Source organism: Eurosta solidaginis, chromosome 3, assembly GCF_040869045.1.
Source record: "Eurosta solidaginis isolate ZX-2024a chromosome 3, ASM4086904v1, whole genome shotgun sequence".
Taxonomy (NCBI): Eukaryota; Metazoa; Arthropoda; class Insecta; order Diptera; family Tephritidae; genus Eurosta; species Eurosta solidaginis.
Window position 1 is genome coordinate 268,061,126 of NC_090321.1, and position 18,856 is coordinate 268,079,981.

An 18,856-nucleotide genomic window follows, 5' to 3' on the forward strand; every position below is an offset into this window, starting at 1 on the left:
ATTCTCGATTGCACTAATTGTCATAACAATCCCTTATACTATAGGCTGGAAACCCATTTCAAATTTTTCATTCTAGTTCATTTTGCGGTTAGTGTTTGATATGTTTTTGAAATCTATTTTTAAGGTAATCAAATATTGGTAAGTAAAAATATATAAAATATGTACATATAAAAAAAGTAGAGTTTGATTAATGATGACATGTAGAAGAAAGTATGTTATGCGGCATACTCGAAGATTGTCAAGCAAAGCTCGGTCGCCCAGGTACTATGTACTTTATTCTATTAAGTTAAAACTAAAAAGTTAATTAATAGATGATCTAGAAGATAAAGAGCTACAAAACTGCATTACGAAACGTTTTCTATACACATTTTTAAAATTTATTTAGTTTACAATCAAACTTAATGTTTTTATAAACTAAACTGAACTTAATTCAGTATGGTTATTAAGTTATTTTATAAAAACATGTTTACTCATTTTGACTTTCGATATTTTCAAACTGAGTAAAAAATATAACAACATAATCAGATAACCAGCCCACGAATTCCAACAATCTCTAACGCTAAAACTCCACCGCTAAAAATTCTAAAACAGTATCACGTGCTCAGAAAAGTGTGCAATATTTAGAGCCATATGGTCATAAGGAATGACTGCTTAAAGGCCGGTTTTTCAGCAGTTGGTTAAGCTAAGCTTAAACTAAGTTTGCTTAAACTCTAGTTAAATTTCAACTCTAGTTAAACTACTGAGCAGTTTTTCAAAATTTAAGGCCGCCTTTGAGGTATGCTTTTTTGTACAGCAACATTGGTATTTTGTTATCTAGATAATTTGTAGATACAGCAACAGCTGGATTTTGTTTACCCAACAAACATGGAAAAAATATTTCTCCAGCCATAGAGAAATATATATCTAGTCCCGGAGCTGATATCCAACATCATGCTGCAATTATTCTTAAACCAGATAATTATCAAGTTGACATCCAACTTCATTCTCCAATCACTATCCATCCTTTGAAAAATTTTGTAAATATTATAGTTATCGAGTTGATCTCCAATGTCATAATCAAAGTATTCGCCAACATATGAGAGATTTTGAGAAATTTATAGTTCTCAAATGAATATCCAACACATTTTCCAGTTAATATCCTACATTGGATATCGAGTTGAGATGGAGTTGGAAAAAAAAATGTCCAAGGTGGTTTATTGTAAGAAATAAACACATGGTTGATAGCAGTAATGAAGCGTAATTAATCAAAAATAAATTTTCTCAAATGAATATCCAACACATTTTTCCAGTTCATATCCTACATTGGATATCGAGTTGAGGTGGAGTTGAAAAAAATCTCCAAAGTGGTATCACCAAAACCAGCAGCTTTTTATTTTGAGAAATAAACACCTGGTTGATAGCAGTGATGAAGCGCAGTTAATCAAAAATAAATTATACATATTTTATATTTTATTTTCGTAAAAATACTGTAGTATTGCAATCTTACACTGGAGTCCAGTTAAACAACAAAAGTTGGGAACTATAATTTTTTCAACTTAAGTAATAGCATTCTCCGCTTTATAAAAAAATCCCTCTTTTGCTAAGCACACTATGATTTCAAGTTGAGCCACTGTTTCGTAACAACTCTTGAGATTTTAGAGGTATGCTAGTTATCAACATGAGCTCTAATGGTACTCAAGCCCAAATGCTTGTTGGGTATATTCTACGCCACTTCGAACCAACGCAAATCACCGATAGGTTGACTAGAGTTTAACCCTGCCATATCGGCCGCTTAAGCTCAACTTAAACTTCATTTAAAGTATACTGAAAAACTGCAGAATAAGTTTAAGCGTAGTTTAGCTCACAAACTGAGTTGAGCTTGTACTGAAAACATGGGCTTATTCCTTGAGACCATATGGTAATAACTGTTGCATACTTTTCTGCGCCCTGATAATGTTTTAAGGGCCAAATAAACTTCCTTAACCCTAACGCCATAGTCGTAACCATACCCATATCCGTAACCATCTCCAAAGTGATCGATTAATGCTGCCTTAACCTAAAAATCGTGAAAATTTCATTAAAATGAAGAAAACGCAAAAAATTACAAACATATTCCACAAAAATAAGTCTCTTAGTCATAACGTATCCAAAACAATGAAAAAAATCTGCAAAAAGTTATTAAATTCACCAACTCAAATATTTTTAGGTTATGGATATGGAGAGAAAACAAAAACCAATTGGTTGGCTATGGTATGGTTATGGCATTAGCGTTATGGTATGACACCATTAATCGACTACATTGATTTCCATAAGGTAGGTTCGATCAGCTGTTTTATCTGGTCATGGTTTTACGGTTATAAGTCACCATTAATTGACCCTTTAGAAATTTTTTTGCATTAGCGAATGTTGGAATTTGGGAGCTGATCTATGAATACCAGAATCGATTTTTGTGATTTTTTTAATTATTTTAGAGAAAGCAAATCTTTATGAGCATAAATATTACATACTTGTAGTGCCAAAACGCGGTTTTTCAAAATGGTGATATTTATTACATTTCTCAATCAATTTGCCAGCCCAACTTTCATCGCTACCTTTCGGCATCTGGTAAAATAAAAAATAAATAAAAATATTAAATACAAAAAAGTTGCAACACTTAAGGTCATGTCGAGTAAAACTTTGGTGCGTCACTTGACATTTGCAAGTTTGGAAGGAAAACGAAAATGTATCTTACAATCAACGCTTTGTAAATAATATACATATACAATAATTTATTAATTTTATTGCTTATTGCAAAAGTTTATTTGCAAAAAATATTATTTTTCATTTCTACACATCATCAAGCAATTAAAACGCACAAGAAGTTACAATAAAGGACCAAATGAAATCAGCTGTTATGCCAACGCACGCAAAAAGATAAGAACTGGTTAAGTCTCTGCGGTAAACGCAGTTTATGAGACGCGTTGCGTTTAACCAAAGAGGATAAATACAATAAGAGCCGTCACTCGTTATTTTGTGGCGAGTATCTCGCTGGAAATTGAAAAAATTGATGCCGAATGTTTTCTGAGAGGGACATTTTTAATTGTCTTGCATTTATCCATGCCGTGTAGGCCCCTTGTGCAACTGTGATTTTTGGAAAAAGAAATTAATAAATTAAATAAATACAGTCGAAAAATAAACACAAATACCCCACGAAAATGTATAGAAGACATTTATAAACATCTCGCCCAAAAAAAAAGTAGCGACTACCTCTCAGTATACATCGAGTAAATGCTAAAAAATAACGAGTGACGGCTCTTATTGTATTTATCCTCTTTGGTTGAACTACGTACATTTTATCTTCGCTGTCAAAACTGAAATATCAAGCAACGCACCACCAAAGTTTTATCAGATTGGGCCTATATTCATTACACTAAAGTTGAGTTGCAATGAGCCATCCAGCTCTGCATCACGATGAAATGTTACTGGAATGGTCTCGATCAGTTCTATGGGAGTTGGCCGCACTTTACTCATATATACACTTATAGGGTTATTTACAAGCTTTTTTTCCGAATCACCCCTCAAATTTTAGTTGAAAATTCAAAACAAATTATCGAGCTAATATAAAGCGTTAATAGTTCTATAAACCATCTCGCAAAACCAGTATATCTATTAATATGATACAAGGAAGTATCGAAAATGTAACCGGGCAAAACTGCCGAACTGTTTTCAATTTTTTCGTTAAATTTTCTATGAGTTCAATGTTGTTGTTGTTGTTGTAGCGATAAGGGCACATCCCAAGGGCCTTGGGGAGTGTTATCGAATTGATAGTCCTTTGCCGGATGCAGATCCCGTACATTCCGGTACCAAGCCTGACCATCTCGGTAACGATTTGTTATGACCAGATGCGACTTCCTAGGCCATCCCGCCCTCCCACGCCCTAAATCCATGAGGAGTTCGGGGTGGCCAGAGCCTCGGCTGTTAATGAAACAGGATTCGCCACGGATAGGTGAGGTTGACAATTTGGTTTGGAGAAGCTATATATTGCGCTGGCAACCTGAAAAGGTTGCGCTACACAACCCCTTGAATCTGGTATTTTAGTCGCCTCTTACGACAGGCATACCTACTGCGGGAATATTCTAACCCCCTAATCCGCTGGGGGTCAATGAGTTCAATCGCGGTAGTATTTGCAAAAAAAATTAATTTAAGTTATGCAGGAAAGGAACTGCATGGCTTTAAAATCCCATAGAAACACACACACACACCATTAATGTCGCTTTGATTTCCTTGATGTGTTGTATCTTTGCTTATCAATGCACACACATTCGGACATATAAAAGCATTCGTTTGATAGACGCAATTAAGCGGTGAACGCAACGATCAAACTTGCTTTGAGTGGGACAATCACCATATCACATTATACGTCACATACATACGTATTGAATTATATTGAATGGTGAAAAAAGCCAGCATTCGCTAGCGTTATTTAACTTCATATCAGCTTGACAAAGGTAAATATGTATGTACATGTTTATGCGTGTTGCCAAGTTAATGCAACATAAATGGTGAAGAATGCATACACCTCTTGAAAAATACTCTTTCGTTCAAAATTTTAAACATTTCTTTATAATTATTAAACAAAAGCTCTATTTTTTGAGTACGTTGGTTTATATGTATTGTGACGAATATTAGCAACACTAAGGCATACTATCATATCTAAGCCAATACTCAGCAGGCACTTGTATCTACATAAACAAATCAATCATTATGTCTACACATATGTACATACAGGAAGCGGAGAGATATGCACAAACCCATACATATATCTGAGATACTCACAAAAGTATGCAATCATCAGCAGAGTAGTACTCACATATATACACGCATATGGCCATGCGAGAGACTATAAACTACAAATTCACACGCATATTTCTGAGATACTAACAAAAGTATGCAATCATATTTTGTTGTACATACGTACCCACTTTTAGGCGAAAAAAGTTCGGAGTTCTTTTCTGGTTTTTTGTGAATATATTTTGGCAGAAGCAATTTTGGTGAAGTGTGTAATTTCTGATAAGATTATGTAGCTCATTGCGGTAAATTGAAATTTGGTAATTTCATATATTTTGACCTGGCAAATGTATCGTTTTTCCAGCATGGCTTAAAACGATAATGTAATTATTTTATAGCCTTTATAAAATTCAGTCAGACTTAAAGTATATATGTGGGTGTATAGTGAAAACAGTTGGTGAATATCGGGCACCCTAGTGTATATGTCTATAAGTGCTACCATGTAAAAAAGACGAGCTGGTAAAAATCTACTACAAAAAACAAAACGAACGGCATCGCCATACGGATCCGAAATTGTACAGATAAATATCAGGGTCAGAACGTTATTGTTGCATTTGAGTGCTAAATTTGTTTTGGCATCTGGATCAGGCTTCATTGCAACGCTGCTTATACGTGAAAATAAATTTTTTCCCTGGGTATTGGAACAAACCAATGTTTTTTTTTTTTAAGATGTAGACCCATAAGCAAAAAAGCAAGTTCTCCATTTTTCGAAGTAAATCTAAACATATATATTGTTTATTTGACCCTTATTAATATTTTTTGAATTATATAAATTTTTTTCTTATAAAACGGGTATTATAACAGCTCAAAAGACAGATCTTCGAAAAAAGTATAAGCGATATTTGGTATCATAACCCACACCAAGGTCCTTGATTTTATCAACAGTCTGCAGTGGATTATTATCAATGGTATATGAACTATTAAACTTAAAGCGCAATTTAGAGTAGGTAACGTGAAAGCATTTACTAATATTTAAAGAAAGGTGCGATCTAACGCACCAGGAATAGAGACTATTAATTTCACACTGAAGTTCGAACATATCACGCGAAGACTTTATAATGGAGAAAACTTTAAGATCATAAGCGTACAAGAAAAACCTAGCATACGAAAAGTAAGCGCTGACGTCGTTGATGAACAGGACAAAGAGCAAGGGTCCAAGAATACTGCCTTGCGGAACGCCGGAAGTCGCAAGGTATGAATCGGATGATACACCATCAATACAGACAATACACCATCTGTTAGTTAAATATGATTTTAGCCACTGCAGACAAATTGAGTGAAAACCAAGGCAGGAAAGTTTATGAATAAGGATCTCAAGTGATACCTTATCGAAAGCTTTGGAGAAGTCAGTATAAATACATTCCACCTGGTATCCAGATGAAAAAGCAGATATACAATACTCACTAAACTCCACTAGATTGGTGACCGTCGAACGTCCCGCAACAAAACCATGCTGCTTGGCACAAATTAGGCTCTTCACTGAAAAGTATAATTTGTCTTTTACAACACATTCAAATAATTTCGAAACAGTAGTGAGCTTTGATATAGGTCTGTAGTTACAGACATCACTCTTATTTCCAGATTTGTAGATAGGAGTTATCAATGCAAGTTTCCAAGCATCAATAACCCCGCACTGAAGTGACATAATAAACAGGATCTCAAGAGTCAAAACTAAGGCCGGACAACCTTTAATCAAGGCACTTGAGAGACCATCAGAATCTGTCTTGACCGATTGCTTTAATTTAGTAATACCACTTGAAATATCGTCACATGAAATTGACATTGAACCGAAATCCAGAGAAGAATTTAAATCAGATGAAAAGTCGAAAGAAGGGGCATCATCATAGGATGTAGAATTAGCACTAAAAAAGTCCGTAAACAGGTTCACTACCGCATTAGGATTTTTAGCTACATTATCTTGGTAAAAGGCAGAAGCAGGAACAGAACACCAGGTCCTTTTAGATTTAATAAAATTCCAAAATGTTTTAGGATTGGACATAATGATTGTCTCAAAGCTAAGAATATAGCTTTTGTAAAGAAACTTAAACTCCTTTAGATACTGCTGATACTTCTCGTAGAAGAACAGATTCTTGGTCTGACTAAACTTTTTGTAGTATTTGTTTCGCAAATTCTACAATTTTTTTAAACCCTTAGTGTACCGAGGGTGTCTTAAAGACTGGAACATGCCTTAAACATAGGTCAAAAAGCGTTGATCTAAATATTTCATAGCGAATGCTAACATCTGAGGAGGAAAAAAGATCAGCCCAGTTAATTTCCGAGAAAACATGGCTAAGTATAGACATGTCGCACCGTGCAAAATTAAAAGCGATATCATCATTTACAGAGGCTACACAAAACTCATAAAACTCAAGTTTAAGAACAATAGTAGTATGATGCATATCCGATGAAGCAAATGGTGCATGGCATTCGGATATGTTAAAATTAATATTATCACTGAGGAATATAAGATCTAATATTCTGTCAAGCCTGTTAGTGAAGTTATTGATTTGCAGCAAGTTTAAGCTTAGCATGTTATCCAAAAAATAAATCTCAAAGGAATTCGATATATTATTTGGCATGAGGCCCGAGCCACAGAAACCCTGAGACCAAGTGACATCACTTAGATTAAAGTCATCTAAAATACATACATGATTATCACCAAGTTTATTAAGAACAACAGACGAAATATTGTCAGCATGAGCTTTATAAAGATCTTCAGAACTATTCAGAGGAATATAAGATGCCATCACGAATAGAGAGCAGGAGTACGTAGAGCCACTAACATTAACACAGAGCTGGTCAAGTAGCGAATCGTTATTATCCAGCTGAACTATGGAAGCATTATTATATATATTTTTTATGGCTGATCGAGCTCTTAGACAACCGTTCACAGCGACACAAAAAAAGTTGCCAGATCCTGTTACAGCACGTATTTATTCCTATGGTTTCACATTTTTAATCTGAATACGCTATCAGTGTTGACCTTACGCATACACACATTTCAGTGTAACCCCATCTAATTTCTTGCGTCCCTCCCACCGTAACCTCAAAGAGCGGGAAGTTTTCACTTGTGATTGAGCGTTTTTGAGGTTAGGGGCGAGCGGCGACCCGTAAAACCGATTTTGATAATGGATTCGGAATCAGTGCATCAAAATCCATGTAAATACGAGCGTTGCATTACCAGATCCAATACAATAATAAATATATAGATTAGAAGAAACATATTCGAAACTTTGAGAGCACATATGTATCTAACTGAAAATTTACCTTTTCGCTTATGAATCAGTCACTTCAAAAAAAAAAAAGTCTGGTCCAGGGTGCACTCGAGATCTTCGGAAAACGATTCGGCGTTCACCTACATGCATGTGCGCAACTGCAGAGATTCAATAAAGTAAGAAGTCAATCAGTTTTAGCTTGTACTTCAAGCAGTAAACATTTCATGCGTGAATTCTATGCTCAAACATTCTCCATGTAAACACATACTACTGAAAAAAAGTTGCGTTTGTATTCGAAGCTCTAATGGCGTTGTGCATCACTGGTTTGGTCCAATATCCAGGCGAGTGCTGAAGATACTGTGTTATCTATCTACTTACTCTACATTCCTCATCCAACAGATCCAGCACACCCAGCTTCGATTCAATAAGGTCTATACATGGTTGATTATCATAGAAATCAATCATTGTCCATGTTATACCTTCCTTCAAATATTCTTCTTGCTCCAATTTAAATACATGCTGATTAAATTGTTGCTGTAGCTTTTCATTTGCGTAATTTATGCAAAATTGTTCAAATGAATTAATTTCAAATGTCTCAAAACCATAAATATCCAATACGCCAATAAAACTGGTTTGCTTTCGGCTGCCTGTATTTAGACTCTTATTTATAACTTGTACTATATATTGGAAAAGTTTGGCATAAATATGCTTTGCAAGTGCATCTTTGGCTGCTTGTGCAGTAACCACACTGTTTGGTATGAGTACATGCTCATTAACTGACTCAATTTGGCGGGTTTTTAACCATTGTCGTAAATTATCAGAATTAATTTTAAGCATTTCGCCAGTAATATGGAGATGTAGATCATTATGCTATTAAAATTAATGTTATAAATAAAATTATGTGATATAAAGTATAATCATTATATTTACATACATATATATCACAGCCATCATCAACGTCCTCACTTCCTTTTTTACCTTGTGCTATGAATTTAATATTACCCAGGTGCATTATGCCCGCTAGAATATTTAATATATCTGCTATCTGAAATTTTAGAAAAGTCGTCACAGTTAATGTGTTTTAAAAATAAAACCAAAAAATTTGTCAAAATTTCTTATTAAAATTATTAAAAATCCTAGATGCGTTGGTAATAAGGAAAAATAACCGCCTAACCTTCGACTGGTATAAAAAACCGACTGCGTCTGGAAGATTAATACATTTTTATTCCAAGCACGATAGCGCAACTATTATAAGCACTGCCAAAAATTTTATAAAACGGGTACTTTCAATCAGTGATGAGATATATCACATATATCACATATAGAAATCATTAAGCGAACACTGGAGGATAATGACTTTCCAACCCGTCTTATAAACAGATACATAGAGGATCACTTCGCTAAAACTGAAAACAATAAAAAGGAGGCAAATACAATATATAAGACAGTCACAAAAAAAAAAAGTTAGAATAGTATTTAAATATGACAATACTCTGTAACAAACATATAGCAACACAAGAAGTAAAATCGAAAAATACGAGAAATCTGACGTAGGTTATAAAATCAAATGCAATGGCGAAGGGTCCCACGTATGCAATAAGGTATATGTGGGGACAACTAAATCAAAATTAAATACAAGGATTTCCGCTCACAAATCGAGTTTAAAAAATCGCGACCACACTAATGACAACAAAACGGATTTAGCACAACATTGCAGGACCACGGGTCACTATCCAGATTTAGAAAAATGTAGCGATATTAAAACAAGAAAAGCATTATAATAAGCGCTTCATTCTGGAAATGTTGCACATTATAAATACTCCCGCGGATATACGTATCTTATCTTATAACTTTAAACGAGCAATTCTTGTCATATATTTGTATAGATCAACGATGGACAAAACGGCTCGTATGCGCCTTTTGCTCATACGGGTACGCTTTGCACATTTAAGTGCTAGGTGAGGGACGATCAAGTGCAGGAGAGAACACAGGAAGAGAATAATATACAAACACACATAAGATTGATAAAGAGAGAGTATTTGGCCTTATACATGTGTGGAAAATAGAGCTGCCACCGCTCTTATTATGTTCAAATTATTAAGCGTTTTAGGATAAACTAGCCTTTACCGGCGGCTACGCTCGCACTAAAGGCCACAAATATGTAATGTCGCTTTTGTGATTCACAACTCGAACTGAATTTTCAGTTGTAAATTTGAAAAGTTCCTTTATACTTCAAATTATAAACAAAGCAAGTTTTAAAATTAGAAAAATGGTCGCCGTAAATTAAACACACATGCAACACATGCTCCAACAATTTTTGCAGTGTGGATTTAACGATATATGTATGTGAGCCGAAGAAATTTGAAAATTCCTCCATAATTTGAAATTTATAAATGAAAGCAGTTATGGTTATAATAAAACTGGTAAAATTAGTCGTTCTTTATGCGATTGGTACCTTTTTTTATTTGTAAACTGATACATTCCTTTCTAGGCTCACGGCAACACTGCCAACAAATCTGAAAAGGATTTCGTTCTTCCACGATTGTATACGAAACGTGCATTAGTACGTTTTTCTACTACTACTTCCTCTAATGCTACTACTTTAAAAATACTTTTTTAAATACTTTCCAGTTTGCTGGCTCGAGGTCTATGTTTTTGCAAGAAGGTCGATAAATCAGTACTTTTTTAAATACTTTTATGTATATATTGCAAAATGAATCGGCTTGCATATAATTAAATGTATGTGAAGGCGAAATGAATGCAATAATGCGCTGCTTGACATAAAGTCGACTTTAGTCTACTGTTATTCCGTTTTTCGTATTTCTCGCCAAAAAATTTATGTTTTTGTTTTCGTACTATTACAACACAGTTTGGGAATTTTTTTTCGAGGTTGAGAGAGAATATTTTAATTTCAGTTTTTTAGTGTTTCCGCAACCTTCTTGCGATGAATATCGTTTGAGGCGAAGCGTACGATATTTACAATGTATTTTTTTACTCCCCTAACACCCTAAAACACACAAACGTCTCACCTAGCACTCGCTGGCACTGAAACTGATTAAAGAGCCGAAAATAGGTCCATCCCTGGTATAGATGAACGATCTCGGGAACGGCTCAACCGATTTAAATGAAATTTGGCACAAAGATAATGTATCACCTTCTAAGACTTTCTACCTAGATGTTGCCACTCAGAATGTTTCACAAGGTTGCCACCTATTCGAAATTAAAAAAAAAATTGCATGAGATATGCCGATATGGGTATCAAATGAAAGGTATTTCACTCTTTTAAGAAGGGTTACCATTTAGGGTTGCCACCTATTCGAAATAAAAGAAAATTGCATGAGATAAGCCGATATGGGTATCAAACGAGAGGTATTTCACTCCGCATTACAATAGGGACATTTTTGAGTAGGGTTGCCACCTATTCGAAATTAAAAAGAAATTGTATGAGATATGCCGATATGGGTATCAAACGAAAGGTATTTCACTCCGCATTACATTAGAGACATTCTTGAGTAGGGTCGCCATTTAGGGTTGCCACCTATTCGAAATTTAGAAAAAATTGCATGAGATATGCGACATGGGTATCAAACGAAAGGTATTTCACTCCGCATTACAATAGGGATATTTTTGAGAAGGGCTGCCATTTAGGGTTGCCACTTATTCGAAATTAAAAAAAAAATTGGATGAGATATGCCGATATGGGTATCAAACGAAAGGTATTTCACTCCGCATTACAACAGGAAATTTTTGAGTAGGGTTGCATTTAGGGTTGGGGTAGTTAGACGAAATAGTACTCTACTTACTCATATTCTATTAAAACTTTAAAGGAGAACATTAAAGTTAAAAATCTGCGTAAAAAAATCTTACATATGATTCGACTTAATTTTCTTAATTTCACACACGCTAATAAAATTGAAATGCAATATCAAGGCACCGTGGCAAATTCTAGCATAATATATTTAAACGCATTTTTTTGGCAAATATGAAATGAATAATTGCAATTTCTCACAGATTACTATTAGAAAGATTTCTCACCATGGTAATTTGCTACCGTTGAACACTAGAGGCATATATTCAATTTGAAAATGACATCTAACCATTTAACTACTTACCAATAAATAGCGCTTAGGGAAGTAAGTTGACATTTACGCCCCGATTCTGAACGTTACCGGTAAAATAGTACCCAGAACATTATGTAACCGAATATCGTTACCAGTTCTTTTATCCACGACACTGGCCCAAGTGGTAACGCTGTCATCACCGAAAAACTTACCAGTGTCTGTTGAGAAATTTGAAAGGTAGTTTTCTTCGCTTTCACGGTTGCCACTTTGGTCCATTTGGATCAAAAATGGTCCCTTCCAACCCCATCTGGTCCGCAGGTCCCTTTTCTTGAACTTTGGTCCTTTATAGGCGGTAGCCACGATTGGTACTTTTCTTCTTTTTCACTCAGGTAAAAATTCACAATATTGTCCAAAAATTCGCAACATTTTCGTTAGCCCCCATCTAATTTTGGATTTACTTCAATGGAACTCTCACCATAAAAAATTGCTCAGTCAATAAAATGTACCAGAACAATAACATTTCACATAGGATATAATTTATGCCAGGCAATAAAAAGAAAATTGTTGGCAAACACATTGTCGTTAATTTTCGATGAAATAACCGACTAATCAAAAAAAAAACTCTTGTTTTATAATAATATTAATAACGGCTAGATATTTCGATCGGTTATCAAACACTATGTAAAATATATGAAAATAAAAATTGCTTCTCACCTATCGCCTAGCATAGCTTATAGCGATCAATCTGCCGTGAGCCTAACATTTTCAAAACTTATACAAAAAAATTATATGCATTACTTCTCATTTGGCACGTTGATATTTAAATCTTTCTCACCCAGCTCAATGAGTTCAAGTAATTCCAGTACTATTGTGGTGTTAAGCCACGCAAGGTAATTGAAAACTAAGTATCTTGGCACAAGAAATATTTTGACTCGAAGACAGAAGGAAGCAAATGCAAAAGATATTTTATTTCGGAAGAAATGTTTTGTATCAAATTATTCCCGTAGGTGCTAGCAGAACCGCTGAAGCCTGGGATCAAAACTCACACTTACTGAATCTAGGCTCTGATATGAAGTTTAAACTTTAAGGGAAATGTAAGCATCTATAAAAATATCACTAACAAAATTGCCTAGTTTCGTTTATGATTTACTGAGTTTTCCACATACATAGTTCGGCAACACCAGAACGCAAATTTTGAACCGTTTCTTACTAAAACCTAACTGCACTATACATTTTAATTCATTGCAATCAACAACATAATCCCAGAACCAATAGCTTTGTGACCAAAACTAGGTGCACAACGTTTAGTTGGTGAAAGACATAGACTTATCCTATGTCAAAATATATGTAGTAACATTTTTGGTTGAATGCACATATATTTGTTTGTTCAGCTTGAATTAAAGGAAAGTATTCACTATGTTTAGTAAAATTTTATATGGAAACATCCTAAAATTTTGTATTTTATACTAATAAGATGAAACAAAAATTTGGTCCTTTTTTCGATGAATTTTGGTCCCAAATGAAAACATGGTGTGCAACCGTGTTCGCACGTCTCACGTCTCACTTGTAGATACGAGGTTAACGAATAAACGGGACGATGTGTATATGCATATTATGCATGACAAGTTTCTACATAGGTACATATATTGTAATTTATTCTGTGAATGTACATAATGTAAACAAATATGTATAGCAAGAGGCAACACTTTTTTACTATTATCTTTACTTATTTGCACTTACAATTCTTTATTTTTCAGTTTTGCCTTTTTCTAAACAACAGCTGTTGTGTGGTTATTTCGATGTAACCACCTAATTTTGTGGGTAAAAAATTATCCGGCTACTTTCGCGGGTAGAATACCAAAAGGGTGTAAAAGTGGCCACATGATTTCGTTACCGTGGTGAAGATTGTTGTTACCACACTAGAATCGAGGCCTTAATTTAACTAACGGATAGTTGTCATAAGTGATAGTTGTCATTCTTGAAATTTACAAGTTTTTGGAATGTAATAAAATTGTGAGACTTTCATAGTGTATAACTAAAAAAATTTTTGAAATTAATAATTCGGCGCATGAAGATACTCGACCTAAATAACTTAGTTCTCGAATTCACTAATTGTCATAAAAATCCCTTATACTATAGGCTGGAATTACCCATTAGTGTTTGATATGTTTTTGAAATCTATTTTTAAGGAAATCAAATACTGGTAAGTAAAAATATTTATGTACATATAAAAAAGTGGTTTGATTAATGATGACATGTAGAACAAAGTATGTTATGCGGCATACTCGAAGATTGCCGAGCAAAGCTCGGTCGCCCAGAAACTGTATTTTATGAGTGAGATATGGACCACTGTGCACAAGCTCAAGACAACTCATAGAAAATAGCTACAAGCAATGCTGAGTCCATTTGTTCGCGTTCTGTCCTACCACCTTTGCATGTTCTCTCGCCAAACAACAACAACTAACCTGTTGGTGATAAATATGATTTGATGATCGCTTACAGTTTATTAGTTCATATATGGTTGGTATTGTTAAATTGTGTTTACCATTACGGTTCTTTAATTGTTTACATCTTGTCTTAGGTGCGTCTTATATTGTTTTACTTCATGTTTAAAATTAGTCGATAAGCAACAATCATGTGTGTAAGTTGTTAATTTTTATGTGCATTTAATGTTTTTAGTGTAATATTTAACTTAATTTCCAGTCCTGAAGATGACTTCAAACTGAAGTCGAAATATTGACAACAATAAAGTCAAATATTGTATATGCAAAAACAATATCGGTTTTTGACATTTTGATATATGTATATATATTTATGTGACCTAGAGCTCGAATAAAAGTTTTTAATAAGCAATTATTAAAAAAGGCAAAATTTATGATTGATATGAAATTATTAGTACTAGCGAGCCGTGAGCCAAAGACATCGAAAGTGAGTTAAGTATATTTAATATACCCTATCTCAGAAATTATCTGAAGAAAATGCTAACTCATACATTTTAAGAGTACCATATCATAGAAGTTTTTTTTTTATAAAACGAACACTCACAGAATTCGATTGAAGAACGCTCCTTTGCAGATTGATTTTCGGCTACGCCCTATTTCAGCTGAAAATATATTGAGTTCTAAAATAGGGCGTTTTTCGGCGGAATTTCGAGATTTGGCGTTAATTCATACAATTCTAAGAGATAGAGCTTTCATAACAAAAACAAAAATTCGGCACTATTGTGTCATAAACAAGTTCTATTATAGAGATATGCTGAGAGAGGGAGACTTCGAATCTTTCACTCAACCTTCGACATACTCTTTAGAGTAAACTACGAACGAGAGGTTGCGTGTGGACATCGTATTAGTCAGTATGAAACTTTATCGGGCCCCGACCGGATTAACGAACTAACTGTTTAGGATACGATATATCAAATAAAAATTGATATACCGTTAGAGGCTGATTCCGCAGGGTAAGTGTATGAAACACTGTTTTTTTTTCGATATTATCGGTATCAAGTAAAATTATTTGAAAAATACCAACTGTGAGGTATCATACTTTCTCATTTGTAAAAAAATATATACTAAAACTCAACTTACCTGTAAAGTACTGAAACCTAAAACAGTCATGGCTTGTATAGTTTCCTTAAATTGTTCTTTATCGAAAACTTTATCAATATGAGATGATTGTCCCATTTTCAAATACTCAAACTTGTCCTGATGATCTAAATTTTCAATACATAATTAATAAAATTTTACACAAATTTTTTTTGTCACAAATATTTTCTAAACTCACCCAATATCAATTCAGGATGCATTTCTCTTGCATCACATAGTTGATAAAATATATGATAGTTTCGTTCGCCTGGAGCTTGAAAAACGACGCGCGATTTCTCTAACAAATATGTATGCATTGTTGCACCCGTCAAATTCATTACGCTCATATTATTTTTGAAAAGTAATTTCGTAAATTTACCGAAACGTGAACTATTATCGTTGCGTGTAGTTTTAGCATTACCAAAAGCCTCCATTATAGGCGATGAGGCGAGTACTTTACGTTCAACTTGTGTTTCAGATTCCGATCCACCAACTGCAGCAAAATAACGCATAGCATACTTTGCTGAGACCGTTTTACCTGCACCCGATTCTCCACTCACAATTATGCTAAGATCACATTTTTCACGTTCAAGTTTCGTATAAGCTTCTTCGGCTAGCGCGAATATGTGTGGCTCTAGTTCACCTATTGAACGACCTCTATATGCACGTATTATACTTGGTCCATAAAGTGGTAATTCGGCATACGGATTAATGGCTACCAATATAATTCCACAATATGTGTAAATAATTTGACGTTCACAAAAGCGAACTTTGAGGTTGTGTAAAACGCCAGGTTCATGGAGATATGAGAGCGCTGTCAGATCATTTTGTCCAACTAGTATTGCAGGGTTTCGCAGGGGTGGTAAATTACTTCCATCCGGTTTTATAGACAATTCTACAGAGGTGCCGGAATCTTTCACGATTTGTATTGTAATGTCGCCTTTGCGATAATCTCGTTGAACTGTGGCACTCTCCCATACTTGCTCAGTGTGCGGTACCCAAATTTTAGCACCCTAAAATTAAAAGAGTTTATATTAGTTTCCTATTGAGTTTTTTCAAGTAATAGTTTTCAATCGTTGAGTAATAATTTTCTGTCGCACCGTTGAGTATATTTGATCCACTCAAGGGTTGCGATTTAACGACAAGTTAGGTTATTAGGTTGCATACAATTTGTTTGCTACATTCGCTCAACGCGTTTATTCGGCTTTTAAAATAATTTGGGAAGTTATTTTCCTTAAAATTAAAGCAATTGGTTCAACCCGCCGTTCAGAGAACAAATTTTATATCACTCAACTGGCGAAAACAAGTTTGCAACGTATTAATAACAAGTAAAGGTGTCTAAGTTCGGGTGTAACCAAACATTATATACTCAGCGTAAGCTTCAATTGTACATTTCATTTCAGATAAATTACTTTTCTACATAACACGTGGCACCGCCCGTTTAAAAAAAAATGTCCCACCATTTCCTCTTACAATAAAACTTGATAAGTAAAATATCATTGATTGAAACTAGTTTTTGCCAGGTTATAGCTTATTATTCTAGTCTACGACCCTTTTAAACTTGTTTTATATCTAAGTTGCCGTGGTCTTTAACCGATCCCGTCCATTTTTACTAGAAATATTTTCTGCTATGAGGAAAATATATGTACACAATTTCATTACGATATGTTAATTTTTCTTCGAGTTATGGCTCCCGAAACAGAAAATTGCTTAGTCATAAAAGGGGGGCTGCCACGCCCATTTTTATACATTTGAAGTTTTTCCTATTTATTGTTATAAATCCACTTGGGAAATGTAATACCATTGAAATAAAGCTCTTCTTTGCAAAGATATAGTTTATTTTATTCGTCCACGACCCCTTTAAAAATCTTTTATATAAAAGTGGGCGTGGTCCTTAACCGATTTCGTTAATTTTTCTTCAAAGCATTCCTTATAGTAAAGGCAACCTCTCTGCCGAATTTTGTTACGATAGGTTTAACGATTTTTGATTTATGATTAATATTTGTAAAATTGATGTTATCACAAGTGGGCAGTGCCATGCCCATTTTAAAAAATGTTTTCAAATTTTTATCAAGAGTCTCAATATCAGTCCACACGTCAAATTTCAACATTCTAGGTGTATTATTTACTAAATAATCAGGTTTTTTTTGTTTTCCAAAATGTTATATATATAAAAATTGGGCGTGGTTATCATCCGATTTCGCTTTTTAATACCAATCTATTATGGGTCCAGATAAGCTCGTGTACCAAATTTCGTTAAGATGTCTTGATATTTACTCAAGTTATCGTGTTAACGGACGGACGGACTGGCTCAATCAATTTTTTTTCGATACTGATGATTTTGATATAGGGAAGTCTATATCTATCTCGATTCCTTTATACCTGTACAACCAACCGTTAATATACTCTGTGTGCAAAGCACTCTGAGTATAAAAATAATGTCGCATATCAGACTCCTAAGAGAAACCTCGAATTAGTGCTAAAGAGGCGCTTTAAGAACGCGAAGCCGGGTTGAACAAAGAAGGAATGAATCTCGCAAGAAATTAAAACGAGTCAAATTGTGCTCGAAGTGGCCAAGCTAGTACCTTATTGGTGCTATTTTTTCAAACGTACCGGAATAATATCCGGAAAAGGACCATCAAGATCGATATAACTTCGCAACAAAAGTCTAAATATATAGAGTGTGCTGCCTTTTTTACGATTTACAAATTTATATGCAAATTAATTAATTTATTTATTAGTCTACAAATTTAACAATTAATCAGACAAGATATAGTTACGGATTACAGATAAGTTACAGAAGCATACAAAGTGAACAATAATTACATTATAAAATATGTATGCATATGGGGTATTCCATCCCATTTCGACCAATTTTGAACCCGACCCCTTTAGAATTGGCTGAAAGTTTTTCTTCTTTTTCTAGCTTACGAAAGACGTTTTTCAGAATTTTTTCATCCAACTCAAAAAAAGTTATAAATTTAAAAAAAAAAACACGGTTTTTTTTAAATGCTATAACTTTCAAAAATTGACCGTTTGGGATCTTTTTTTTTTTAATTTGTTTTTAAATGTACTTTTCGGAAAAAATACAAAAAAAATTTTAAAGTTTTTTTTATTTTTGAGTTTTTCGTAATTTTTGGAATTTCGCCATTTTTTTTTCTCAAAAAAACCTTGAATCAATTCTGCAATCATCCCC

The 18,856-nt window shown here is 34.2% G+C and overlaps 1 protein-coding gene across 2 annotated transcripts in view; it reads right to left on the reverse strand.

Annotated features, from left to right (window-relative positions):
- didum (dilute class unconventional myosin) overlaps positions 1–18,856 on the reverse strand; it is a 69,280-nt gene that overhangs the window by 41,185 nt on the left and 9,239 nt on the right. For both annotated transcript variants that reach the window (XM_067776377.1, XM_067776376.1), the window contains exons 2-6: positions 15,860–16,673; positions 15,664–15,788; positions 8,956–9,066; positions 8,400–8,891; positions 2,487–2,580 (exon numbers count right to left, since the gene is read on the reverse strand). In XM_067776377.1, the coding sequence (XP_067632478.1) occupies positions 2,487–2,580; positions 8,400–8,891; positions 8,956–9,066; positions 15,664–15,788; positions 15,860–16,673 (1,636 nt within the window). The remainder of the gene's footprint in view (positions 1–2,486; positions 2,581–8,399; positions 8,892–8,955; positions 9,067–15,663; positions 15,789–15,859; positions 16,674–18,856) is intronic.